The sequence below is a fragment of the Nelumbo nucifera genome, chromosome 5, assembly GCF_055504915.1.
Source record: "Nelumbo nucifera cultivar China Antique chromosome 5, China Antique-T2T, whole genome shotgun sequence".
In the NCBI taxonomy this organism is placed as follows: domain Eukaryota; kingdom Viridiplantae; phylum Streptophyta; class Magnoliopsida; order Proteales; family Nelumbonaceae; genus Nelumbo; species Nelumbo nucifera.
This window is the reverse complement of record NC_142653.1, coordinates 2024792-2052287: the sequence shown is the minus strand read 5'-3', so window position 1 is coordinate 2052287 and position 27496 is coordinate 2024792. Positions and strand designations below refer to the sequence as shown.

At 37.6% G+C, this 27496-nt stretch overlaps 1 protein-coding gene, 1 long non-coding RNA gene and 1 other non-coding gene across 12 annotated transcripts; 1 reads left to right on the top strand and 2 right to left on the bottom strand.

Annotated features, from left to right (window-relative positions):
• Nucleotides 1-3409: 3409 nt before the first annotated feature.
• On the bottom strand, nucleotides 3410-5052 carry LOC148791178 (uncharacterized). 2 transcript variants are annotated; one of them, XR_016076582.1, is made up of 2 exons: nucleotides 4638-5052; nucleotides 3410-4408 (listed from the first exon to the last, which is right to left on the bottom strand). It is a non-coding gene; the product is annotated as an uncharacterized LOC148791178 (long non-coding RNA). The 2 variants fall into 2 exon arrangements; XR_016076583.1 differs by having other exon boundaries at nucleotides 4642-5052.
• A 5082-nt stretch (nucleotides 5053-10134) lies between these two features.
• LOC104603746 (BTB/POZ domain-containing protein) lies at nucleotides 10135-25277 on the bottom strand. Of its 9 annotated transcripts, none has more exons than XM_088887443.1 (16): nucleotides 25145-25277; nucleotides 24560-24794; nucleotides 23927-23961; nucleotides 23670-23763; nucleotides 22600-23441; nucleotides 21536-21865; nucleotides 20523-20753; nucleotides 19980-20141; nucleotides 19327-19539; nucleotides 19187-19234; nucleotides 19051-19109; nucleotides 18273-18405; nucleotides 18113-18187; nucleotides 17943-18023; nucleotides 10725-10793; nucleotides 10135-10635 (listed from the first exon to the last, which is right to left on the bottom strand). In XM_088887443.1, the coding sequence occupies exons 5-16, from the start codon at nucleotides 23398-23400 to the stop codon at nucleotides 10417-10419; spliced, it is 2421 nt and encodes an 806-aa protein (XP_088743569.1). In that variant the 5' UTR covers nucleotides 23401-23441; nucleotides 23670-23763; nucleotides 23927-23961; nucleotides 24560-24794; nucleotides 25145-25277; the 3' UTR covers nucleotides 10135-10416. The 9 variants fall into 9 exon arrangements, with proteins under 9 accessions (XP_088743569.1, XP_010266163.1, XP_088743568.1 ...); XM_010267861.3 differs by having other exon boundaries at nucleotides 25042-25221; XM_088887442.1 differs by having other exon boundaries at nucleotides 24560-25221.
• A 159-nt stretch (nucleotides 25278-25436) lies between these two features.
• Nucleotides 25437-25509, top strand: TRNAE-CUC (transfer RNA glutamic acid (anticodon CUC)). Its single transcript has one exon. It is a non-coding gene; the product is annotated as a tRNA-Glu (tRNA).
• The last annotated feature ends 1987 nt before the right edge of the window (nucleotides 25510-27496 follow it).

Below are 27496 nucleotides of genomic sequence, written 5' to 3'. Positions count from 1 at the left end.
CCCTATCCAAAAAAAAGACAATACTTTATTTCGAAAAATAATTTCCGACTTTTTTCTCTGATAGTCATTGATAAACTATTTTCGACTCCGGGTTAGGATAAGACTGTGAACTTGTGAAGTGTTGTGGAAAATTGGGAAATCAGATACAAGTCAAAAATCTCCAACTCGATGGGATAATGCTGACTTGATAATCCGAGTTGATACGGCAGAATGCTAAAATATTTTAAATTTAAAAGGGATTTGGATAAGTTTTTGCTTTAAAACACTTTTAAGCACGACACTCCAAATAATTTATAAAAACATAAAATCTAAGGTCCGTTTGGAAGGGTTGAAGCTTTGATTAAGCTGCTTTTATTTGAAAAAGCTAAAGGCTAAAGCCACCAAAAGAATTTTTGGTTGTAACTAATAAGGGTGGCAACGAGTTGAGTTTTTCACGAGCTGTTCAAGCTCGGCTTGTGAAAAGCTCGATTCGGCTCGGTTTCAATCGAGCTCAAGCCCAATTTATAGGCTTGATTAATAAATGAGTTGATCTCGAGCCTAGAGTCGAGCTCGAATATATATATATATATATAGAGAGAGAGAGAGAGAGAGAGAGAGAGAATAATACATATAATAAAAATATTATAATTCTTAATATTTTAAATATCAAATATAAAATATTTTTTATATATAATTTTTTTATTTTTATAAAATATTTTTCCTCAAATCGAGCTCGAGCTTATGAGTTTTTTACTTGAGTTGAGCTTGAGCCTGATACTATTTAGCTCAACTCAACTCGACTCTAATCCACCGTCAATTGTAAGATAGTTGTTTTGAGTGTTTTTTTTTTTTTTTGGATTTTCACCAAACATTGCTTATAGGTTGCTAGGCTCGGTCCACTTAGAACACATCATAAGCCCTCTCAAATGAGTTGAGATCACTTGCCAACGAAAGACATTCCAACATCCTCCCAACCAACATGAGTTGACACCACTCACACCACATATCTCATGCATGGTGGGTCATAGTCTCATGCTGAGATGTGTGGTGTCTTATGACTCATATCATGTTGGGAGGGTGTTGGCACATCTTTTGTTTGCAGATGATCCAAATTCCTCCCAAACAGGCATTGATATTTTATTTGTGATGGTTTAGCTTTTGGCTTTGCTAGGCAAGTGATATCAGGTAGTTTGTAACATTGTCTTAAAAATCGGATTGGACGGTTAGACCATTTGACTCGAGAATTGATTCGGTTTTGGGTTGGGCCACTTTTTATGAAAAAAAATATTGACTTTGTCAAAAAACCATTGCCCTAAGCAATCGAACCGCTAAATTGTTTGACCTGAGTAGCGATTTAGCTAACCTCTCATATCTCACCTCTGATCTCTCCCCCTTAGTCCCCTATATCCTAATAAATTAATCCATATGCTTTTAAAGCTTTTTTTGAGCATCAATGTTAGTGGAAACCATTGGAATAAATATTCTAAATTAAAATACAAATTTAATTCAAGGTTTGTTTCTCAAAATTAATATTACGAGTCGAATTGTTCAATTTATACAGTTGAACCACTAACCAGAAACTAGTGACCAAAGTGATTTTGTTTTTGGGTTGGTTTTTAAAACCTTGTTTTGCAAACAATGTTTGTTAAAAAAAATCAAGAAGCCCAAAATTGCCCTTTATAAAAAAAGGGTAAGTTATTGATTCCCCCACCTCTCAAATTTGTTATTACAAAAAGCCACAAGTGGGGGAATCAAAACAATTCAAAGTTAAATAGGAATTTGTGAGGTGGCGTAAATCATAATTTTCACATAAAAGGGTAAATTACAATGACCCCCTTTTATTATGGGATCAGTAACAATTATCCCCCTTTGAACTAACAATTACCCCATGAACTTTCACTATGCGACAAATACCCCTTCCATTAGAGTTCTATTAGTTATGTTAAAAAAGAAGGTTCTCATTCGATTATTTTAAAATTTTTAAATCCTCAAACTACCCTTTGCTTATTTTTTGAACGGTTTATGATCCAATTAGTCGTACATACATACATAAAAGTCCTCTTAGTTGCTTTGATAGATCCTTGTAAGATTCTAGCTTAATTCAATATTCAAATGAAATGGTAGAGCTTTCCTTTTGATAGATATAAATTTAAGGTTTTCTACTAATAAATATATGAGAAAATTCCCTATAACGCCCAGTACCAATTTAATATCCAAACTTTAAAATACCACTAAAATCAAAGCCAATGAAAATCATATTCACACTATCACAGAACCCGAGGAAGGTCAGAACGTCTTCCTGTCAGTATATAAAACAAAGATTGTCGGCTAGTGCCGTCTGATCACTTTAACATGGTGTAAGAATCTGTTACTCCACGGCCCTTTGCGCATGTTAGCAAACCAAACATGGAGACATGGAGACATGGAGAATCTCCTCCACCGTCAAACCCTGCAATAAATCTTCTTCTGAAAAAAAAAAAGTGGACATCTGGACTTGAGTAGCACGGCACAACAAACCCAATAAGCCGAGGTTCCAATTTCTTAAATGGAACGAGCTGTTTCCTGAATTGAATTTCTATGAATTTAGACGGAGGAGTAGCTTTGGTGCTCAAATGTGGTAAAAACCAGAAAGTTAGTAGTGTACATGGATGGGAGGGACAAAGGGAGAAGATGGACTAGGGGCGTCTTCTAGTTCTAGACAGTAGTCCTAGTACTCCCATAAGAATGGCTCCTCCATCTGGAATCTGAAGTCGGCTTTTCCGGGCGAAAGCAAGGGCGAAAGCAAGCCAAACCTGTCGATTTGATTGCTATTGAGGTCTAGGAATGGGTCGGGCGGGTCGAAGAACAAGCTGTCTTCTTCATCTGTGTACGGAGAAACTGAGAATTCTTGGATGTCTTCAGACGTGGTGGTGAGAGATGGGGAGTGAGTGATTGGAAGAAATTCCGGTTCCGGTTCGGCACATCCAATCTGTCAGTGGGTGGAGTTAACAGATAAATCCATTGAATTGGGTTAGGTTTGAATTTAGAGAGAGAGAGAAAGGGTTAACAGATATGGGGTTGATCAGATCAGATGTCAAAGAGTCTTGTTCAAAGGAGCCAGACGACAGGTCTGCCTCTCTGCCGCCCTACCCCCTACTCCAATTAATAAATTGAAAATGGGGTTTTAACTTTGGAGCAGTCCACTCTACGCCTTGTTTTTTACAGTACTTGGCAGTGTGTTTTACTTAGCACAACAGTTGGCACATTCGGCTTCTTGGGCTTTCCTTGATACTTTCTGTATGTTGCTGCTGTTGAATTCTTTTGGGTCTGGTGAAGGTGTTTGCGCCTGTAGAAGAAGAAGAGAAAGAAGAGGTGGTGCAGGAGGTAGAAGTAAGATCCAAAATATCGATATGCCCGATATGCTGGTAGGGGTGTATCGGGCGTTTCGATATTTGTTTTTTTATTTATTTTATTTTTTTTTCAAAACTGGTTCAGGGGAATCGGTCTAGGACCCCTCCATCCCCTGAACCGATCAGACCTCCGATACATCCACCGTAGGGGCGTACCAAAAGGAAGATAATGAACAGTGTTTTATTTTAAGGGTAATTTTGGTATTTTCAAAAATATTAAATCACACACGAGGCCACGTGATATAAATAACTGGCGGTCCATTAAGGTAGGTACTAAATTGTTGCATTTTGAAAGTTCGGATACTAGATTAATGCGCTTTAAAGTTCAAGTACTAAATTGACACTCGGCTTAAAGTACATGTACCTATTGGGAATTTAAATATATTTATGTGAAGTGAAATATTTGCCGTATTAAAAAATAAATAAAATATACATAACAGTACTTGAAAGAAGGATATTGACATTCCTTTTCAAATTATATTTTATTTTAATTTTCAAACGAATAACTGGACGGATGCAAATCGGGTTGGCCCGAGTTAACAGTTTAGACAGTTTCAGGCTCGGGTTTCGAGTTGGGCTATTGAAAATTTAACAAAATCCCAACCCTAACCCGAAAAAGTTGCACCCCTACATGAACCTAATTTAGTGGTTCTAGCTGAATTTGGGTTCAAAAGACACGAGACCTTGATGGATGTCTTTAGTCCAATATAGGGTACTCTAAAAAAAACTTCAAACACGGATTATCACCAAATATCAACAAAAACAAGGAGCGTCTAATGAATGTAAAACTAGCTAATTCATTCACTTCTGTCATTAATAAAACTTCCCATTGATCTCAATCCTGTTCTACAATTTTGAAATATATGAACCAACTTCTGCCATTATCTTCTTAAAAAAATATTAATAATAAATGAGAGAGGCGAGATCTTCAAACCAAACTGGGGGTAGATACAATGAATATCTCGGATTCCTCTGAAGCTTGCCATGGAAACAGCCTGTTAATGCTCTTCCACCCTTCCAATCGTTTCATAGTAGTTTGCCTACAGAAGCACACACACTCAAATTACATGGAATGATGGACCAAGGTAACAATTCAGTTCTAACTGTTGACTCGGTATTACCAAATTTTCTTAAAAAATGAAATAAAAGAATAATGATAGATTTTCCAAATTAGCTCGTTACCATGGCTTCCAAGTAGCACATTCTCTCTCTTAACAATACAGATTTTTATAGCAGGAAATGATAAGAAAGAAAGGAATTTCGTAATACCTACGTGATAATGTAGCTTTCATTTTCAAATTTCAATTTCAATGAAAAGTTTCTTCCAAGCTCGGTTTCAGCTAGTTCTGAACCTAATCCTGACAAAAACCAAAGATAAATCTTTAGAAAGATCATAGAGACTTGAGTTTCATCAGAAAAAAAAAAAAAATTGAACCTGAAATGAACCACCCAAAGTCTAATTTTATAACTTGACACCAACATTGAATGCCATGATTGGAGGCTTGGAGCCAAGGATTCTCTTAACATTTGTCTGCTTTAGTTCTGTCTTTGTAACAGGTGTCCCAAGATACAAAAACTCTCATGGGTTAAAATATAACAACAAATAAAATTGAGTTACCTCTTCTAAAACTGGACAACATTTGTCTGCTTTAGTTCTGTCTTTGTAACAGGTGTCCCAAGATACAAAAACTCTCATGGGTTAAAATATAACAACAAATAAAATTGAGTTAGGATCTATTGACAAAATTCGAAAAGAAAAAAAAATTATGGTCATGAAAAGGAGGGGTGGGATTGGAAAGAGGAAATCAGGGTCTGTCGACCAAATAAGCCATGCTCATTTTTTATAATACTAGTAGAATGACCCATGTGATGCATAGGGAATTTAAACCAGTGAATGATTAATCATAACCAGGTATAGAACTTACTAAGTTGGGTGTGGTCACTTAGGTTGATTCTTAATTGGCTGTGTTAGCATCAATTTGTTTGATTATTGAAGCTTTGACCCAAAATGAAACTAAACTTCAATTTCTTTAATCTTAATTGAGCAGGACTTGTAAGATTAAGAAAATAGAATTAACTTAAAACATGATTAATGATTCCACTTAATATATAATGTAAATGTGAATATATAAAAGTATGCAAAAAGTATAAACAGGTACCACAATTGATGCATCTATATTTAGTTTGTGACTGTAGTTGTATATGTACAAGGAGGCAAATAAATTAACAAAAGGTTAAGAAACTACCACGTGCAGGTAATTACAATAACTTGTATGAACCATGTGAATGTTTAACTTGTATATGGGAAAGAAATGAAAAACAAGACAATTGTGTGATATACAGAAACTTCAATGTATTTTTATGGATCAAACAAAATGTTGAATGGAATTAGAAAGAAACTTCAATGTATTTTTATTGAAAATTTTGTGTTGCCACCACTCTAGAGCAAAGGGTTAAAGAGCCTAAATCATATAAATTGTGTTCAATATGCAGAAATCAGATGACCCACTGTCACATGGGGCCAAAAATATGAAAGAGATGAGTCCAAAATTTTCAATAATTAAAGGTTAATATTAACATTGCAAAAAGGGAATGGTTGCTAATGAGATTCATCATTAGAGTTATAAGTGCCCTCTATAGACTGACATATCTGCTCTGTTTATAGGATTTGTTTCTAACCCATGTTTATATGGGCTTAATCTAATAGATAATATATCTAAAGGGGAAAAGAAAAGAAATTGAGGAATGACCAACATTAGATAACATTAATTCAAAAATCAAGATATGGCACAATTCTGAGCTTAAGTTTAATTCAAAATGCAGTTTTCATGATAATTTTAGTTCATACTAATTTTCATGATATTTTAGTTCATACTAACTTTAATTCAAAATATCATGATATTTTATTTCAGCTCCATGGTTTTCTACTTTCTATGCTTTACTTTTGGCCCAAAAAAATTGGCCAATTTGGACTAATAGCACAAAAAAAGTAGCGTATATCATGATATTTTAGTTCATACTAACTTTAATTCAAAATATCATGATATTTTATTTCATCTCCATGGTTTTCTACTTTCTATGCTTTACTTTTGGCCCAAAAAAATTGGCCAATTTGGACTAGTAGCACAAAAAAAGTAGCGTATAAATAAATTGCATTCAAAAAAAAAAATTAAAACAATACATTAACTAAATCTAGAGTGCAGAGAACTGAAGTTCAAATATACTTTAATTCAAAATTCAATTTTCATGATATTTTAGTTCATACTAATTTTCATGATATTTTAATCCAACAGTTTTAAATTGGCATATGATGAGTGCAATTTCAGTTGTTGAGTGATGGGAGGGAGGGCTAGATGTTCAAGTTCCACATTCTATGGTGATAAATCAGAAATCTTTATTGGAAAAAACAGACCAGAAACATAACAAGGCAGGAATATTAGAGGTGATAAAATCATTAACTGGTAAAAAGTGATAAAATCATTAAACACTCTAGTTGTTATAAGTTATTTTGTGTCATTTTTTTGTTTCAATTTGTTCATAAATCTATCATCTATTAGTTGAACTAATGTTGTCTTGCTGTTGGGTTGGCTAGGAAGTGATAGCTTAGTGAAATCACAATACTGAAGCATCGTGAGGGAGATAAAGGCTGTAAAGGGATTTGTATTGTAATTTTAATTGGGTAGCAAGAATAGCCAATGCAATGACAAATGCATTGGCTAAGCAAAGGGATAAATAAACAAGATCTATTTTGGGTGCAAGTTGGGTATATATAATGTATATCAGCCTTATGTTCGGAAAAACTGATATATTTGTAAAAGCCGGGGGAAGAGTGATTTTTGAATTCAGTCTTTTTATGAATTGGGTCATAGGGACTGGATTTTGAGTATTGGGTATTGTGTCTGCCCTTCTTTATCTCCACAGCTTCATCCATTTCTCCAAATACAGGTCTCTTTCTCTCTCTCTCTCTCTCTGAGCTGAGCTAATAGTTATAATGGTGTCACTTCTGGTTCAGGATGTGCAGATGGAACTATGCAGAACTGAATAACTTGGGATTGGATTTAATTTCTTGGTTATTCCAAGGTGTGTTGGTAATGGTGTAAGCAATCTTTGATTATTTGTTTTTGTTAGGTCTAGAAAGAGTGGCAATCAACTTGTTTGTGAAAATAAACCGAGATGCTCGTCTTGGTAGTTTATTATTGAAATAATTAGTTTTTAAATTTGTTATTATTAATTTCATGTAAAAAATGCATAAAAATTGCAAAAAACAAATTGAAAAAAGTGTTAAATCACTTAAAACTATAGTAAGCAGGAATGACAAATTGAAAAAAAGATTATAAAAAAACAATTTGAAAACAGGTTCCAATAAAAATTAGATGGATAAAACTGTATTTAATGTTTATAAATGACAATGCTTTTATTAATATTTTATTATTGATAGAGAGTTGGTAAAATACATATTTATGTCCTAATTCTGTCTCTTCTAACAAAAAACAGCCCGTAGTTTCATATTCGACAAGGGTATATGGATCAACCCCAGTCACATGGCACCCCTCTATTTAAAAGGTGTGTGGGATCAAATCTGTGATTACATGAGTTTTCTTTGATATACCAACCGAGGGTTGACTCGTTGGTGTGTTAGCTGTGTTTGTTCCAGTATTGATGTGGAATTAAATCCTGCAATCAGCACATTGGAGAAAAAGGGGTCAGGGGGAAATTCTTAATGGTGCGTAGCGTCGAATATCGAAAAAATAGTTTTCTTTGATATGATCAGTGGCCTTTGGCACCCTATTCTTTTTTGCCCCAACACTGATTCATTCATAAAAAATGAAAAAAAAAAACTTATGGATATAGATAATTTACTTGTTTTAAAATGTTGAATATTAGCATGATTATTTTATCCTTAATTTTTTTAATTTATTTTTGTTAAATAATCATTTTAAAGTTTTATCATATTCCAATGATACGCTTGAATTTAGGGGATGTTCACCAATGTAAATGGCTTTGTTTTCTACTTTTATAATAGAGCCCCAAAATCATTGTTTCTCTTGTTATAAGCGTAGAAAGATAGTTTAGAAAGAGGATGCATTTATTTGTTTATGCTGTTTAAATGGCCCTTCAGATTTTCTACAATAAAAGATACGTTCAACAGGTTACCCAACCAATCAAGAATAAATATATGGCACCAAATGCACAGATCACTGGCATATTCGCTTTTAATTAGTTACGTAGTCCATTGCACATGCCTATGTTTGTACCAAATCCCAGTCCGTTAAATACCCATCACTCACTGCGGGCTGATTTGGCCAAAAATCATCCCACATTCCCATAACGTGTATAAGTCTAATACTGTTCTATCAAGATGTTATGAATATGCACACAATCATCCCACATTCTCAATGCCCACCTGTAGTTTCCTGTAGAGGTGGACCAGTTTTGGATTGAACTCCACCAGTTTTGGATTGAACTCCATCCAAACCAAAATCAATTTGGATGGATTGGATGAACCAACAAGACATTGAATTAGATCAGACCAGATTTAATGGTCCAAAATATTTATCAGATTGGATTAGACCTGGTCCATCCAAAATGAATTTATATGGGATTGGGTTGGATTGAGCCAAAACCTGGTCCATTAATAGAAGATAAGAATATAGGTGTCAATGGACCAGGTTTGGATTAAAATCAATCTAAATTAAAACAAATCTAAACAGATTGGACCGTCCAGACATTGAACTGGACAGGTCCATAATATTCAGTAAATTGGATGGACCTGGTCCATTTGTAATGGACTTACATTGGACTGAATCAGATTGGACCAAATCCAGTCCAATTGATACCCCTAGTTTCCTGTGGGTATGATTGTGTGGGAACAGTTTGTGGGTACTATTCTCTTTACAGGGATTCTAATAACAAAATGCAAATTATGATCTTTGATTTCAAATAGTAGAAATTGTCTACTAAGAGACCAATGCTGATGAAGAAAAAAATCTAAAACCCGAAAACAAATATCCACTGTTTACAATTTGTAAAAAATAAAAAATAATTAATTTAAAGGTGTCCATTTTATTGTACTCAAGAGAATGACAACAATTGGTGGTGGATAGCGGTGATGATCACTTGAAAATAGAGGATGTCAATCTTGAAGTTTTACGAAAAATTAGTAATAAAAAATTCATATTTACTAAGATCCTCTTTCCTCCAAAGAAAACTTGCGCCTACTTGGTCCTTTCCGCCCGAAATGCTTCTGTTGAGTTAGTTTTCAGTGCAAAATTCATTTGCAGTGGTATAAATGCATGAGCAACAAAATACGAGGGTTTCACTTTATATGAAAAAGAATAAAGATAAAAGGGTTATATACTTAGGAGTGAGGTAGGAATCAATATGATGTGGATCCGGAATTGAGGTAGGAGGAAGGTGGTGCAAATTTTACATCAATTTTTGAGATGCAAGATTTGCACTGCTAATGAGTACAAATGAGACAAAAAAGTATAAATTTTGTATGAAGAGTATATAGATCATAATGACAAACGAATATTTTTACCTAAAAAAAAAAAACCGATGCAAAACTGAGCTGGTGCAAAATTTATATCCAGTTCAGATTTGCACTGCGAACAAATAGTCCTAAGAACGATTTTTGACTTTGTGAGCATCACTTTAGAAATAAAGAAAATCGATGTAAAGAGTTTCTTAAGTAATTAAAATGATAAGTTTTGGTATTATTTGCTAAGATTATAGATGTGATGTTGCTAAAACAAACCCACCCCTGTGAATGATAAAGCTAGTATTGATACTTGCCATCTTTACCGCATATTTCCAGCAATAGTTACTCTTACACCTGTATATACAGGATAAAACAAGAAACAGACAAAAAAGTTGGGTACATTTTGAGAACACATGTGACTGAGCCTAATCTTTCGGTTTACCTTACAAGTGAAAAAATAAACTATACATATCAAAGGGAGGATAGACGTACGAGTTCAAAGGACAGAGTAGTAACAAGTCTGCCATCATTTACACAGATCAGACGCATTTTTTTTTTCCAGTTATATTAGTGAAAATAACCGTACAATTCCAGGAAGCAAATGGAAAGATTCCAGGGGCTCGAATTGCTAGTGGTGGGACCTGTCAAGATAACTCTGAAAAATCTGAATGGAAGCACTGCAGCAGGACCTTGCACAGGCCATGAGGCAAACTGACCAGGCTTGCATATTGTCTGATCATTTCCGTGTACTTTCAGGTCAGTCCAATTTCTTCCGTCCAAAGAACCCTGAAATAGTTCAGAAAGCTTTCTCAATTTGGTCTTTCGTCATATTTTCCTACGAGATGCAGAGTAAATAGGACAAAATTTTGATTTACCTGAAGAGCCCAACATCTCATGTATACATTTGAACCATCCTGTCTCAAGGTGTAGCAGTTGCACATCAGCTGTATCAACCAAAACCACATGATTATATTTACAAAGATTATCAATAACCCTCGGGATAAATGTGCAGAACTCAATTAAGGTAGTAGATGGAGTCATCTAGGTTATAGAGTAGTTATGGACTTGTAGAAAGACAATAAATTTAATGAATTGCAGGCTATTCATGTAACCTATTCCACATAGCTGGACTACTACTTTCTTGAATTGAGCTGATGTCATTTTAAAAGGTTAAGATATCAGATCTCATTACATCTACCACCCTTGTTCAATTTGATCAAACTTTTGGGATATTGAGAACTTAGAAAGATGGAGATGAAAGAATGCAGTTTATTTAATCATGCAGCATCAACAGCCTCCCTAATGATCCAAGCAGGTCAGTCTAAATACCTACAGAGGAAGGGTATTGATCAAAAGCTAGAACTCTAAAGTGGTATTTGCCAATGCATTCGTTTTTCTTTAGGCAGTTTTGTCAAAAAAACGGGACCAATGTAATTAATTTGTTTTCACCATTTTCACAATATGAAAAGAACAAAAAGTTGTTCTTTAACCTTAATTGATTTTCATTTTCAGGATTGGATCCCACATATCATGTAAGGCAATATGTGAGCAAAACTTGAACAAATTAGATAGAAAGTGGGCGCACTGAGATGACAATTTGTTTTTCAATTTCTGAAGTTAATGCTTTTATTTTCCCAATTCCGAGTATTCACTCTCCAGTTGCCATAATTTGAAACCAAAAACTTCGATTGCAGTATGCATTTCTCCATTCTGTGATGGATATTTGTTGCTGACAATGATGGCAAAATCTGCCATGAAGAAACAGGAAACAACCACAATGGGAAGCACCGCTAAAGTGGCCAATTGTCTGACATCATAAGCCCAGGAAAAATCAGGAATTATCTTGGTTGACCTTCCAATGACTCGTTTAAGTCATTATACCATTTGCAATAGCTATAGTAGCAGTTTGTTGGTTCAGATGTTGTGGCACTTCTACAAAACCAATGAGTTCTTCCTGCCAATCCCAATTCCCAAGGAACTGGAGAGTATACACTACGAAAGACCAAGGAGGAGAAAGAAGAGAGCAAGAAAGCCTGGGACTGTCACTCAGTTCAGGAATTTATTTCTTTCCCAATGAGGATTATTTCTGGTTGACTATGATCTTAAGTCAGGTATTCACTGTGGTCATCCACCATGTGAAATATGACTCTTTTCTAGAAAACCTTTCAAGTGAAAGATGCAACCATTCGCGTTAATGATCATTTCTCTATGATTCCTGAACGTTGTTGAGGTTCGACCTGCCCTAGAATTCTGTCTTGTTCGTTGACTGTAAAGTAAAGTGAACAGCAAGAAGTAGAAGTAGGAGAGGAAAGAAGAAGAGAGAAAAGAGAGAAGGTCTGGTTCGAATTAGAGAAAAAGTTATCCCTAGATTCGGCCAGATCTGTTATTATATTATTAACTTATTGGAAAAGACTTAAGTGCCCTTATTTAAGTAAGAGGCACTCGAACTAACATAACAGTACACATCAACATTCTCAACAAGTGCAAAGACCAAAATACCCCTTCACTAACATCACTAACACTCCCCCTCAAGCTGGTGAGTATATATCATATAATCCCAGCTTGTTACATATGTAGTCCACTCTCCCCCGACTCAAACCTTTTGTAAACAAGTCTGCCCACTGGTTTCCCGTACTAACATATGCAGTTTCTATCACTCCATTCAGCACCTTCTCTCTCACAAAATGACAGTCAACTTCGATGTGCTTGGTTCTTTCATGAAACACCGGATTGGAAGAGATATGAACCGCTGCCTGATTGTCACAATAGAGCTTCATTGGAGTACTGATGTCATATCCTATCTCTTGTAGAAGGTTCCTTAGCCACACTAATTCACAAGCAGTATGTGCCATGGCCCTATATTCTGCTTCTGCACTGCTTCTTGCCACAACTGTTTGCTTCTTACTTTTCCACGTTACCAGGTTACCCCCCAAAAAGGTGCAATAGCCTGTGGTAGATCGTCTATCAAACATAGAACCTGCCCAATCAGCATCAGTGTACCCTTCTACTACCAGTTTTCCAACACTCCTGTATAGCAAACCACGACCAGGAACTCCTTTCAGATACCTCACAATCCTTAGCACTACATTCCAATGTGGGACCAAAGGTTTCTGCATGAACTGACTCACCACACTAACCGCAAATGAAATATCTGGCCGAGTAATGGTTAGATAGTTTAGTTTGCCTACAAGTCGTCGGTATCTGCCAGGGTCTTCAAATACTTCACCTATATCACTGCTCAGCCTCGTATTTGTTTCCATAGGTGTCTCAATCGGTTTAGTACCCAGCAAACTTGTTTCTTCCAATAAATCAAGCACATATTTCCTCTGACACAAATTAATGCCATGCTTAGATCTTGCTACCTCTATGCCCAAAAAGTATTTCAACTTGCCAAGGTCCTTTGTCTGAAAGTGTTCCTGTAGGAATGCCTTCAATCTGTCAATGCCCATTTTATCATTCCCAGTCACAACGATATCATCCACATACACCACCAATATTATTTTGCCTGCCGAAGAATCAAGACTGAAGACAGAATGATCAACTTGGCACTGTTTCATACCAAACTTCTTGACCACCTCACTAAACCTGCCAAACCATGCTCGAGGGGACTGTTTAAGTCCATATATAGCCTTCTTAAGTCTGCATACCTACCATCCTCCCCCTGAGCAACAAACCCTGGTGGTTGCTTCATGTAGACCTCCTCGAGCAAATCACCATGCAAAAAGGCATTTTTGATATCTAGATGATGTAGAGGTCAATCATACATAGCTGCATAGGAGATGACAACACGAACTGACCCTATCTTAGCAACCGGGGAGAATGTCTCTATGTAGTCAATGCCATTGGTTTGGGAGTACCTTTTGGCAACCAGCCGCGCCTTCCGACGCTCAACACGACCATCTGGCAAGTACTTAACACTATACACCCACTTACAACCGACAGCCTGCTTCCCAGGAGGAAGAGCGGTGAGGTCCCAAGTGTGATTATGATGCAGAGCAGAGAGCTCTTCTTCCATAGCACGGCACCACTCTGGAGAGGTAAGGGCTTCCTGGACATCCTTAGGAACAACCACGGAGGATAACAAAGAGATGAACTGGCGATGGGAGGCGGAGAGGTAAGTGAAACAAAATTGGAAATAGGGTGAAGGGTGCAGGTACGTTTACCTTTCCGGAAGGCAATAGGAAGATCTAGGTCGGAAGCTGGTGTCGGAGATGGAGCTGGATCTGTCGACGGTGATGAAGTCGGAGGAACTGCAACCGGTACACGCGGGCGATGTGTATACACGTGACGATGGGTGGACGGTCAACAGACGGTGGCACCGGAGGCAAGGATGTAGGCATGACTGGAACCAGAAGAGGTGGATCAGCGACGGGAAGAGGAAGAGGAGGTGGTGATGTGGAGGAAGCAACATCACCGGACCCCACGAAGAACGGAGTAGACTCGAAGAATGTAACATCAGCACATACCAAGGAACGACGAGAACTGGGATGATAACACTTGTACCCTTTCTGAGTTCGGGAATAGCCAAGGAAGATACACTTCAGGGAACGTGCATCTAACTTGTCAGTCCCGGGACCCAGATTATGAACGAAGCAGACACACCCAAATACCCGAGGAGGAAGCGGAAACGGAGACATGTTGGGGAATAAGACACTAAAAGGAGAACGACCATCAAGAATAGACGTGGGCATCCGATTAATTAAGAAACAAGAGGTGAGCATTGCATCGCTCCAAAAGGTTTTAGGAACATTCATGTGGTGCATGAGGGAGCGTGCCATTTCTACAAGATGTCGGTTCTTTTTCTCAGCAACTCCATTTTGTTGCGGAGTGTAGGCATAGGAAGTTTGGTGTATAATGCCATGTTGGTCTAAGTATTCTTGAAAAGATGAAGACAAGTATTCACGACCATTATCAGAACGAAAAATTTTGATGTGAACGCCAAATTGATTGCGGATCTCAGCATAAAATTTCTGGAACATGGCAAATAATTCACTTCTTTCTTTCATTAAATAGAGCCACGTCATTCTTGAATAGTCATAAACAAAAATAACAAAATATCTGTATCCATTATATGACATCACTTTATAAGGACCCCACACATCTGAATGAATTAAAGAAAAAAGACTAGACACATGGTTATCGACCCTAGAACGAAAGGGAACACGATGGTGTTTCCCAAATTGACATGACTCACAATCTAAAACAGAAAGTTGACTCAATGAAGGGACTAAGGACTGCAACACTTTCAGCGAAGGATGACCAAATCTACAATGCCACTGGAGAGGAGAAATGGATGATTGAAGGGCCGTTGACGTTCTTCCACCACCATCAAGATAATACAGTCCACCGGCTTCATGCCCTCCACCAATCTTCATCCCCATCTTGAGATCCTGAAAAACACACATAGAGGGGTAAAATGTGATGGAGCACTTAAGGGACTTGGTCAGTTTACTAACAGACATAAGATTAAATGGAAGCTTAGGTACAAATAAAACAGAGGATAGGGATACAAGGTCTAGGTCAACATTACCAACACCACAGATAGATGATGTGGAGCCATTTAGCAAGGGTAACAGATTGTGATGTTGAGCAATGGGTGAGAGATGAAAATACACCTGGTGTTCCCGTCATGTGATCGGAGGCTCCAGAGTCAATAATCCAGGGGTTTGGTGTGAATGCCAAACAAGCCATACCTGAGTGTGCAAAGGTAGCTGTGTTCTGCTGCGACTTGGATTGAACAAACCTTTCATATTCATCCCGAGGAACACTCACCATCTCCTTGCCTGGACCATTTGAGGGAGTAGAAGGCATCGGATCAGCTGCCCAGTTCTCCTGTCTAGAGCTGAAACTGGTGTCACTAGTCATGGCATGGTTTTAACCATGTAAGTCATAGCAGTAGTTAATAGTATGTCCATCCAAACCACAATGAGTACACTTCCGTGGACCCGAACCATGTCCTCTACCACGAGCTCCCCCTGAATCTCTGCCTCCAGTACGACCACCACCACAGATATGTGTAGGTCCACCACTACCACTCCTGCCAGGCTGGGCTCCTCGAGCCCCACTTCTACCACCTCGACTTTTCGATACTGCAAATGCTGATTTATCTGAGACATTAGAATCCATAGATCCAATGGAAGCCCTCCGAAGACGAGCAAACACCTCCTCTAAAGATGGAAGAGCAGATCCCCCTAGTATCTGAGCTCGTACTGGTTCATACTCAGACTTCAACCCCACCAGAAACCGTGTCACATCAAGCTGCTCGCTGTTGCTATTGAACTTTGACATCAGAAGTGAGAGGATGATAGACGTTTAACTCATTACGGATATTTCTCACACTTGCATAGTACTCCTCAAGGCTCTGATTTCCTTGTTGCAGATTGAAGTATTCCTGATACAGTTGATATACCCTAGTGGTATTATCCTGACCTGAATACAGTTTCTTAGCATGACCCCACACCTCTTTGGCTGTGTCAAGAAACATGAAGTTCACACTGATTCTGGGTTCCATACTGTTCCACAACCATGTGATGATTTGTGCATCTTCCTGTTCCCAACCTTTATACTCCTGAGAATTAGTGGGGGGTTTCTCCTCTCTTATGTGCTTCACTTTCTTCTTCGCCTTCAGAAAAACCTCTACAGACTTGGCCCAAGGGACATAGTTCTCTCCATTCAGTTTAATGGAGGTCATTTGAACATTCAGGTAGTCAGTAGATATCATGACACTAGGTTTACTATCACTGTTATCTGCCATTGCCGAACTCCCTTATCACTAATTCTGAGCACTACACACTGCACACTACACACTACACACTTCACTGAAATCTGCACACTGATTTCAACAGTAATAAATGCTGAGAACTGCAACACCACAAACCTTACTCACCGAAATCTGCACCCTGATTTCAGCAATATTAAATGCTGAAAACTGCAATATCACAAACCCTACTCACCGAAGTCTGCACACTAATTTCAGCAATATTAAATGCTGAAAACCACACTTGTAACACCACAAACCCTAATCCACAGCTACCGGAAGTTTCACCATTAAGTAGACACTATTGCCCTTTGAATCACACACAAACCAGAATAAACCCTAGCATACTGCAATATGAAAACCCATCATACGAACTGTACTACACCTCTCATGTATTCCATAACAGAAAATATGCATAAAAAGAAACTTTACCTCATCGCCTGAAGGCCAACCACACGAAGGACTGAGACACCACTGCACCACACGTACCAGCCCTAATTAGGGCTTAGAAACCACAGCAACCAATCACCAACGACACAATCGGAGGCATAGGAACCTCCAAGGGAAGAGGGCGATCACTCCTTTTCAGCACTTTTCCCAGTCTCCAACTCATAGCTGAGAAACCCAAGAGAAACCCTAGTTCGAATGCGCATAAGACAGAATTCTAGCAAGTCTGATTTGTTCAATGTGGCTCTGATACCATGTTGAAGTTTGACCTGCCCTAGAATTCTGTCTTGTTCGTTGACTGTAAAGTAAAGTGAACAACAAGAAGTAGAAGTAGGAGAGGAAAGAAGAAGAGAGAAAATAGAGAAGGTCTGGTTCGAATTAGAGAAAAAGTTATCCCTAGATTCGGCCAGATTTGTTATTATATTATTAACTTATTGGAAAAGACTTAAGTGCCCTTATTTAAGTAAGAGGCACTCGAACTAACATAACAGTACACATCAACATTCTCAACAAGTGCAAAGACCAAAATACCCCTTCACTAACACCACTAACAAACGTATTTGAGCCGCTAGTCATTTACCAGCTATCCAATAAAGTCACAGGTCTTCAAATGTTTATTCTTATCCATTTTCAACATGATTTGGCATAGGACAGTCTCTCAGTGAGACTCACTGGATAGTAGTTCCCACGCTATCAAATGCAGACTGCATGAAACTAAAATTAACAAATGGAAGGTATAATACCCTTCTTTGTTCAGGGTTTTCATTGTATTTGGCCTTTATGATTTGCAGGTAATCTTCATAAGCATGTCAAACAGTGTCAAATAAGAAGCTTCCAATTCCAAAGGGAATAAATCAAAATTTGGGATGCTAGAGGCCAGAGACAGAACCTGGTGATCCTGGCCAAGGTCAACCATCCACCATGCACAATTCTTTCCATCCTCCATTCGAGGCCCTGCGAAAGAAGTTGCCTAAAACAAGCCAAGGTTAATTCAATTATCATACAGATAAGCTCAAAAGTCAGTGTAACATAATCTTCTCAAGAGACTAATCACCGTACCTGATATGTCCTTGATACTAAAACCTTAGGGTCAGTGTATCTTGAAGCAGGGCTACTAGCAGTCACTGTAATTTTCTGTAATGTCGAAATTCAGAGAGGTGATTAATATGACAACTTCCATTTAACACGCAGAGTGCTATATCAAGTGAGAATGCTTTACCTGTGCTAGAACAGGATTGACCCATTGATGTTCCCCATATGATGTTCCTGCAAAGTAAATGACTCCATTGTTGTCCCCGTCGCATATGTACTGGAGCTCCTTAAAACTAGATCGCCTATGCTGAAACCTTACACTATGAGAGCAAACTGAATTAGCTATAACACATACTGATTAAGAACTCTAGAAAACAAAACATGTTCTCTTTATTTGAATTTTTGAATGATAGAACCATGCAGTGTTATTACGGGCTTGTTGTATTCTGTGGCTGACTTATCAACAAAGGCTGTATTATACATTTTATTAACAGAAGAAAAAGAAAAATTTCAACAGGGAACAATTTCAATATTTGGAAGGCATTTTGTTCCATATGAATTATTGCTATAAGCAACATTTTAATTTTTGAGATCAGTAAGTAGCGAAGATGCTTTATGCAAATTATGATTTCTGATACTTTTGTTCTTCCTCTACTGTACCATGGTGGATATTCATGTGGTCAAAGTTCTTCTGTCCCTATATGATGCTACATCAAGTCAATTCTAATGGTCTAATTCGTCTGGATTGTAAAGCACATAGTAGAGTCATGGATAATGGAATTATTTCCCTTGACATAATTGTAATTATATATCATGGTGAATCATTAAATTTACAATTTTCTTTTGTCATGGGTCCTGCCAAGCATTTTGCATGTGAAGTTCCAAAGCATGAAAGAGCATTTTAACAGAAGAAATGAAAAATCCTGGATGGTTCAGATTGAAAGGTAAAGTTAATAAATGCTTACTTCTGATCATTTCCTGAGATTGTTACTCCAAAATCTGAATAATTTACAGCCTCCATCACCTGTAACATCATGCAGATAAATCATCCAAGAAGAAAATGGGAAAGAATGAAGAAAGCAAAAAGAGAGTTTCTCTTACAAGATGTTCAAATACAGCAACTTTTCTGGCAAGATTGCTCTTTTCCAGCTGCAACACCGTCAAATATGTACCAGATCTTGGTTATGCATGCCAGCTCATAAATGACATGCCAAATATACTTCGATACACACAATTTATACCTTCCTAAGCAAGAGCAACGGCATTAAAGGGAAGCGCACTAAGGGCAACAGGTCATTGACTGATTGAAGCCTCTGTCCAAAAATAAGTTCAGGAGTTGAAGATTTCAATAGATCATCAGCTGTTTCCCACCCACATTGTTCCTTTGCTTGCAAGCACCACAATAAGATGGCATCGAGAACTTTTTCTTCAGACGTTACAGTTAAATCAGGGTGCTGCAACCAACAAGTAGTATATGATTAATATATGCATTTTACTGACATATCTTGGTAAACAATCTCATAAATTACAATATTTCATTATAAGGAAAATTAGGAAATAAGGAATAAGGGAGAGTTAGAAAGGGGTAATGGTAACTCAAGACATCAAATAACCCAAAATAGTCTGGCTAGTACAACCAAATCTCCTAGCTGGGGACCTTAACTAATGATGTTTCACTTCAGCCATCTTTCACTATAACATTTCTGACCTTTTCTTTGTATGATTTTTTGATGAAAAGTTTTCACAATACATTGCACCTTGTGTATCAAAATTCCTGGTACAATTAACTGAATGAGCCATACTGCTCTCAGGGTGTTGATGTTTGTTCACTGACACTTTAAATCCTGGAGCTCAACAATTATATCAATGCATAACTTGAATAGAGGAAACTTACCTGAAGAATGTTTTTGAATGTTTCCTCGTCCAACAACACAAAGCCAGTGCTGGCAGTAGTACAATAATCGAAGTGCATTGAGAATTTCCTCTCACAAGTTTCTTCAATCAGTTTACAGGATGGAATCATTGAGATCACTTGAAGAATGGTGCACACTGAATCCTGAAAGAAATTTTCAAATAGTTAGTTTAAAAGGTATTAACCCTACAAATTTCCCAAAACCTTCTGCTGCCTGGTCCATTAAACTTGTGAATTATACAAAAAACTCTCGTATGGGCTTCTTCCAGTAGAACTCCAACCCTGCATATGTATGTAGATGAGAAGTATCAATATCTTATAATTCTTCACCATCTAAGGGTCTCTTCTTTTGTTTTCGGAAGTCTGAAGAAAGCAAGGAAGTCCTCTATACAGAACTGCTTCATTTGCCCATTCTTTTAAAAGTGTACCCATTACTCACATGAATTACAAACTAAACTATTTAAGACAGAAAAGAATATCATGTATTCCTAATAAAATTGCCTCGTGAAATTAGATGGAAAATACCTCAGAGAGGCATTCCAAGAGGATCTTGCAGCATTCCTGATGAAGGGGCATAACCCCAAATTGATCTGCCAATAGCAGAAGCTGGAGCAACAAGCTACACTTGTCCATGGCATCATTCACATCAACTTCTCCACTATACATGAATTGGAGCATAGCTGTGAAAGCTTCTGGTAAGACATCCTTTAAGCAGATTTCTGAAGAACTGCTCTCACTCATTCCATTAGTGAACATCTGTTGTCATTGTAGCAATTTCTCTAATCAACAACAGGTATAAATGTGACATAAGGAAAAAAAAAGGATGACTGATCTATTGATTGAAAGCAACAGGCTCTCTATTGAATGCTGAAGATGGATACATAATGATTCTTGATTCTGGCCACCATGTTGGCATATATGGCCAACAATCTGGAAAATAAACTATCTATTGCCATATTTGGTGCACCATCTTATCCTTAAGCATTTTATGCTTTCCTCTGAAGAAACACCTTCCTGTCACTGTGTATCTGTTTGCAAACTTTGTTTGCGCACATGAATGCATACATGGCCTAAACACTGCTTTATTGTAACCCCCCCCCAAAAAAAAAAATAAATAAATAAATAAAATAAAAAGGATATTTAAGAAAATTCTAACCAAAGATCTTACATCCTATTATCCTTTATACATCTTAGTTCCCTAGTATTCTGCATGCACCTGATAGATAGCATAAATAAAGTTCACTTGGTAGGTCATGGCCTGTTCTTGTTGTCTCATGCAAACTGCAATCAATTGTTTTATATTGAATTCTTATCTAGGAATTTTGGACTATGGGATAACAGTGCTGGTGAAAGTTTGTTCTTTTCATTTCTTACAGGTGCATCTTGTACCAGACATCAGGAACATTTTATAGGAATCCATTCAGATTGGCATAATAGTCCAGACGTCTGGTGTATGATGTATCCAGAATGAGAATGAAACTTGTGCCGCTAATGATCCTCTTTCAGGGTTCGTTAAAGAAGAAATATATCTTGATTACCTTCATAAATGGGGTACTCCATAAACTGAGGATGAGTTTATGTGAACAGGCAACAAGACCATGCCTATCAATATAGATGTCCACATCGCTGTACTTGCCAGTTGAAAATACTTGCTTGAGCTTTTGAACATTGATGGGGAGTTCAGATGGGAAGACCGTACAATGCTGAGGCCTGGAACTTGGATGTGAAATCTCAACTTTCTTACCCGAGTCAAATAATTTTTTGTTCAGCTTAAAGCGTTCAATCATCTCTTCACACTGCTTAAATAATGATATGACTTCAAATTGTAAGCTCAGATCCCTTAATGAAGCAAGCTGTGACTCCAGAACCTACACCATTTTTAGATAGGAATATAATTAGAAATTGGAATCAAATATCTATATATTAGCAGTACAGAATCAACTTTAACTTGGGATCCACTATGATCATAATTCTCAGCTATCAAGTCCAGTTTTTAACAGTCATCTTGCCAGGGGTCAAAAGACTCAAAACCTCAATCACTTTGAGCCAAGCAGACTTAAGGAGTGTATGTTTACAGTGCAAGTATGACAGATCATAACCACATGCTGTAAATAGAACCTCAGGAAATGTGGCACACATGCATTTTGGACTTTTAACTCAATAGGTCCCCACCTAGAAGATTTGTGATGCGCTGGTGCTAGTTAGACATTAGCCTGGTTGGTTGAGTGTTATCTGACCCATCGCATTTCTTTGGATGGTTAAAACGAACGCTTAAAAAGATCAAAAGAAACCCACAGGGTAAAGATTTGGATGGATTAAATCATCAAATTGGTTGCTTCTGACCAACTATCCTACATCACATGCTCTATTACTTTCAAAGAAAACAATATTGTTTTCTACCAAACAGAATATAAGTATTCACTTCGGATATGGTTATGGGTGAATACCCAAAATATAATCACAGCCACATAACCAAGACATATCTGACTTGGCTCCAGAAGAATAGGCTTCTGAACCTTGCTATAACCTTCGCTAACTTATCTATAGGAAATTAGGAAGAAGTGAATTGTAGGTTCATAAAAATAGGAAAACATGAACTCACCTGGGTCTGGCCGGTGTAGATGTACTGAAGAAGAGCATGGAGGATTGGATAGGGTACTCCTGGAAGATGGATGACCCCTTCATCCGACAAAGAAAAATGGAAATTACCAGAAGTTTCCAAAATAACCTTGTGTGCAGGGACTGCCTTTTCCTCCATACCAACCACAAAGAACATATCTGACAAATCCCAGCTCTCGAGAAAATTTTCAAGCCCCCACTCCTCGTAACCTCCATATCCATCTTCCAACTCCTCTTGGTTATCCTCTTCCCCTTCACCTTCATCATAATCCAGCTGCTTCCAGAGGGATATGTGATTCTGCGTCAGTGGCAACACATTGACGTTTCTGTACCCTACATGCTTGTCCCAGCTGCTGAGCCCGACATATTGGACTTTGCAGTTGGGATTTGAATCAAGCCACTGGAAGACAGGGTTTTGAAACGGGAAAGGACCCTTGCCAATACTAATCAAACCATCATAAATACTTATCCAATAGCTCCGAAAAGCTGAAGAACAGCAGAGTCCAACGCCGGCCACATCCACCACGGTCTTCCCATCTACCTCAATCTTCAACCTACGGTTCCTGTGGCTGCCCAAAACTACGGTGTAATTTGGGCTATTATCCGTTTTGTAGTGATAGTGTTGGCTACCAACATGCTCTCTGAACACAACCGTGACATCGTTGTGAGCGAAAGCTTCAAAAGCGACACAACCCCGTCCAGCTACCCTGAATCTCAACTCCTTTCTCCAAGCACACTCAAAGGGTGCTACTGTGAGGAACTTCTTCTGTTTCTTGCCACCCATTTTTCCTTGATAAACAAATTTTCTTCTCAACTGATCCCAAACTAGACGAAAAGCTCAGATTCAAGCATATTAGTTTGGTAAGGGCTAAAATATAAACCACGTTGGTTCCAGAAGATAATTCTAATCCACGACAAAGGAAACACAGACAAGCTTATTGCCTTATTTCTGCACCAAATCGGTTTATTCGAAATAGAAGACAGGGACCGATAACCCATCAAATCAATCTCCCTCTGTTCGAAAGTTAAAAATTATTAGAAAATCAGAATTACCTGGAAGCCATCAACAAGGATGAATATCAATTCTGCAAGTTGCTCCGGATTCGACATCACATTCTTATCCCAAAGCACCATGCAATGAAAATATCTTACAAGACGCCGAAATACAATGAACAAATCCAAGAACACGATCAGTCGCTCGGATTGTGACAACATAAATATCAGATTTCGAGGAAAACCAGCCACAGGTTTTCATGAATTGTGCAGAGCATCGAACAAAAAAAAAAAATCATGGTGGGCAAGTGTTATACCTGAAATTGATGTTGATGCTACCATCTCTTTCTTTCTACACAAAGCGGACATTCGGAAAAAACAGACAATAGATATTTAGACCAAAGAAAGAAACCAGCTACAGAGAGTAAGATTACCATTACCCAATCGAATCGAAGATTCAAAAAAGAGGAGAATAGAAAAACAGACTTTGATTAAACTCTTGAATTGATGATACGTTTCATATAGTCCCGACAAATGCGGTTATCCTCATATTATTTTATTCCTTAATTAAAATGCTAAAATCAAAGATTATGATATACATAATTTATTGATGTATCATGCGTTTTCGGCAACACGGATTTTCCCTTTTATTGATTAAGATATGGTTACAAACACACTCCCTATACGATAGACACGTGGACCTCTTCTCATGTTTTTCTGACAAGTGGCCTATGGCCTCTTTGGTTTCCAAGAAAATTACTGAGAAAGGAAAGGATGGAAAGGGATGCGATGAGAAACAGAAAATTTATTTTCTCATTGGGGTGTCCTGTGTTTGATTTGTTACTCAAAATATGTGGGAAAATCAAGTTCTCAGTGTTTGTTAATTGAGAAGAGTAACTGTTAACATTTACGAAGAAGAAGCCACCAAGAAGCAATTCAATCTTCAATACCTTGAGATACGGCTAGAAGTTTGGGGGCTTGCATTTGCAATATTCTTTGCGGCAACTCTACTGCAACATCCCAGAATATACAGCCTCCACTCATGCAATTTCAGGGCCTGTATTTGCTTCGGCTCCAACAACATTCTAATGTTTTTTTAAAAACTCTTTCAGAAGGAAACCCCATCTACGATACCGTCGGAATCAATGGCGTTCAGAACAGGGGCGACCAGATATTGCTAGTGCCCTAAAACGACAACAAAAAACAAAGAAAAACTGAGCATAAAAATATGCCCAAACCAATGGGTGTTGTGCCAGATGAATCATTGCCGGAAACAACAACAAAAATGGCTGGAGATCTGTCAAAAGGGGGTAAACATTGGATTGAGAGAGAAAAAATATCATATCGAAAATACGAAAAAGAGGGCTTAAATGAACCAATATCACAAGTAGAATGTTGTTCTGATTACGGCCAAAGTGATCAGAGTTCTAACCGGGAGGACGTGAAAGCTTGGAGTGTGGAAGAAAGACGAGACACTCAAACAAACAAACAACCAAAGTGATCACGATATATTTTTTCATTGTTTCCTTTCTCACCGGGGTGGCACCATTTCAGCGCGATCTCGCATTCCGAGTTTTGGGAGGTCGCGTCATGTGATTTTTCAGTCCGTCTCATAAAACAAACAAATGAAAATGAATATTAATGGGAGTATTCCCATTTTTTCATCCCAATCGCAATACCCAAACAGGCCATAAGTAAATCTACCTCGCGTCACACGCCTTCTAGATTTCTTTCGAAACTTGATTAAAATTCGGTTGGGGGGTGGCTATTGTTTCGACAGATGGATTTCATATGATAAATAGAACCTGAAATACACATAAGCATCAATCCGTTGTAGTCTAGTTGGTTAGGATACTCGGCTCTCACCCGAGAGACCCGGGTTCGAGTCCCGGCAACGGAATTTTAATTTGGGTTTTGTGTGTGTTTTGTTACTCTCCTTTTGTGTTTTTGTTTTCTTCTAAGCATCAATTATAATCCCATAAAAATCAAGAATATACAAGGCGCATTTTGATTCTAATTTGTGTGAATAAGAAAAAAAAAAAAAAAAAACGGAAGGAAAGATATCGCAAATCCATTTTATGTCTGTGCTGATGTGACCTATCGCCATGGTTGCAAAGAAACAGGATTCAGTCAGAGCAAAGTCCATTGGAACCGCCATCATAGCCTTTTCTCTGACCGAAGCCGATCTCAATTGCAAAATGCCTTCTCATTTCAAATTCTTAATAAATTTGCCATTTCAATTGGGTGGTGCGTGTAACCAAAAGTAAATACCTGGTTTTCCAAGCACAGCCTTATTTTGCTCCAATTGGTCTAGGGGCTTTCAAGGTTCAAAAATTCGATAGGCTTGATGTTAGACGTATCATATCATTTCGGTCGTTCCCTGAAACCCTAAATAATGGATGTTTTGGAATTTAGCCACTTTCAAGGGGTAGACTAGACAAGTTTAGAAGCCATCTCATCTAACATTCAAAAAATTCCAAAAAAAACTAAAGTTTGGAATTGGCAAAGCAGAAGTACCTAAGAATTGACACGAGGTTGGAGTCAAATTTTTTCCCTCAACACAAGAATAATTAGTTTGGATAACCAGGCATATGAAATGATTTGTTTGTTTTGAACCCTGTCAAAAGCATAGGGTATTCCTTTTCAGAAAAAAATAGGGCGAAGGACATTGAACCCCGATCTCCAGCAAGAAAAAAAAGCGTCCGAACACTGGTATTGTTACTTTAGGCTGTGTTTGGTTGCAGTACAATTTTATTTGTACTAATACAAATGCATTGGAGTGCAAATGAAAAAAATGTAAATTTTCACTTAATTTTGTTTTTTGAGTTTTACTTTATTATGCTTCATATCTTAATTTACTTTATTTGCACTGCAGTCAAACAAAATAAGCTAAATTTTGAAATAAAAATAGGTCAGAGTTTACAATTAAACCATTTTCACTGCCATAATTTTGCATCAGTGTAAATTTATTTAAATTGCAACCAAACGCTGCATTAGTTTTTATTAACCGTCGCCTGTATTCAAATCTTATTCAATTTGGAATTTGCAGTATCTGAATGTTATGTATATAGAACCATATACATCTATTAGCATTCTAGAATATATGACAGACCAGAAGAGGGTCTTCTCATGGCTCATTCAATGGAAGTAAGAGTACGAGTAAACTGTAATTATAGTAGACCTTTCTATAAGTCTAACTGTCCAAGGGATGACAACTTCCAGCACTTATCAACTGAGCTTGGGAAAACGAAAGGATGGGCGAATCAAAAGCGCAAGACAGTCCATCTTTTTTTTTTTAATTCTGGGTAGACAAGACAGTCAACTTCAAGGGTAGAGACTTGGAAGCCCTTTAATCATATTCGCAAAGCAATATGACTATTCTCGATCATTGCTAACTCAAGCAAATGGGACTAAACGGCTTGACGCTACGGTAATAAGAGTGACATTCGCGTCTGTGAAGCCAAAGGTTTAAGTCTGTTGATACCAATATTGGCTAATGATCTTTATCTTTAAAAGGTTAAGGGTGTAAATGTGTAATATTACATTTACATAATATTTGGTACCATTATCTATCAAAAAAAAAAAAATATTTGGTACCATTGGTGTTTCTACCTGAAAAGTCAAATTGGCATTCCTACAAACAGCCATTCAACATGTAAAAAACAACTATAAACAGCCTCAAATTACAGTTGCATGTTAATTTATATTCATCAACCCAAAGCATCTCAGATGGAAACAGTGACATCAACCCAAAGCATTTCAGATAGAAACAGCAATGGTACCAAACAGAACCTTAGTGGGTGTAAAAAAAAATTAAAAATTCTTGCAAAATAGCAGGCCAGACTGGCATTTGATGGAACTCTCTGTAGTGTGCAAGTACCCCCTAG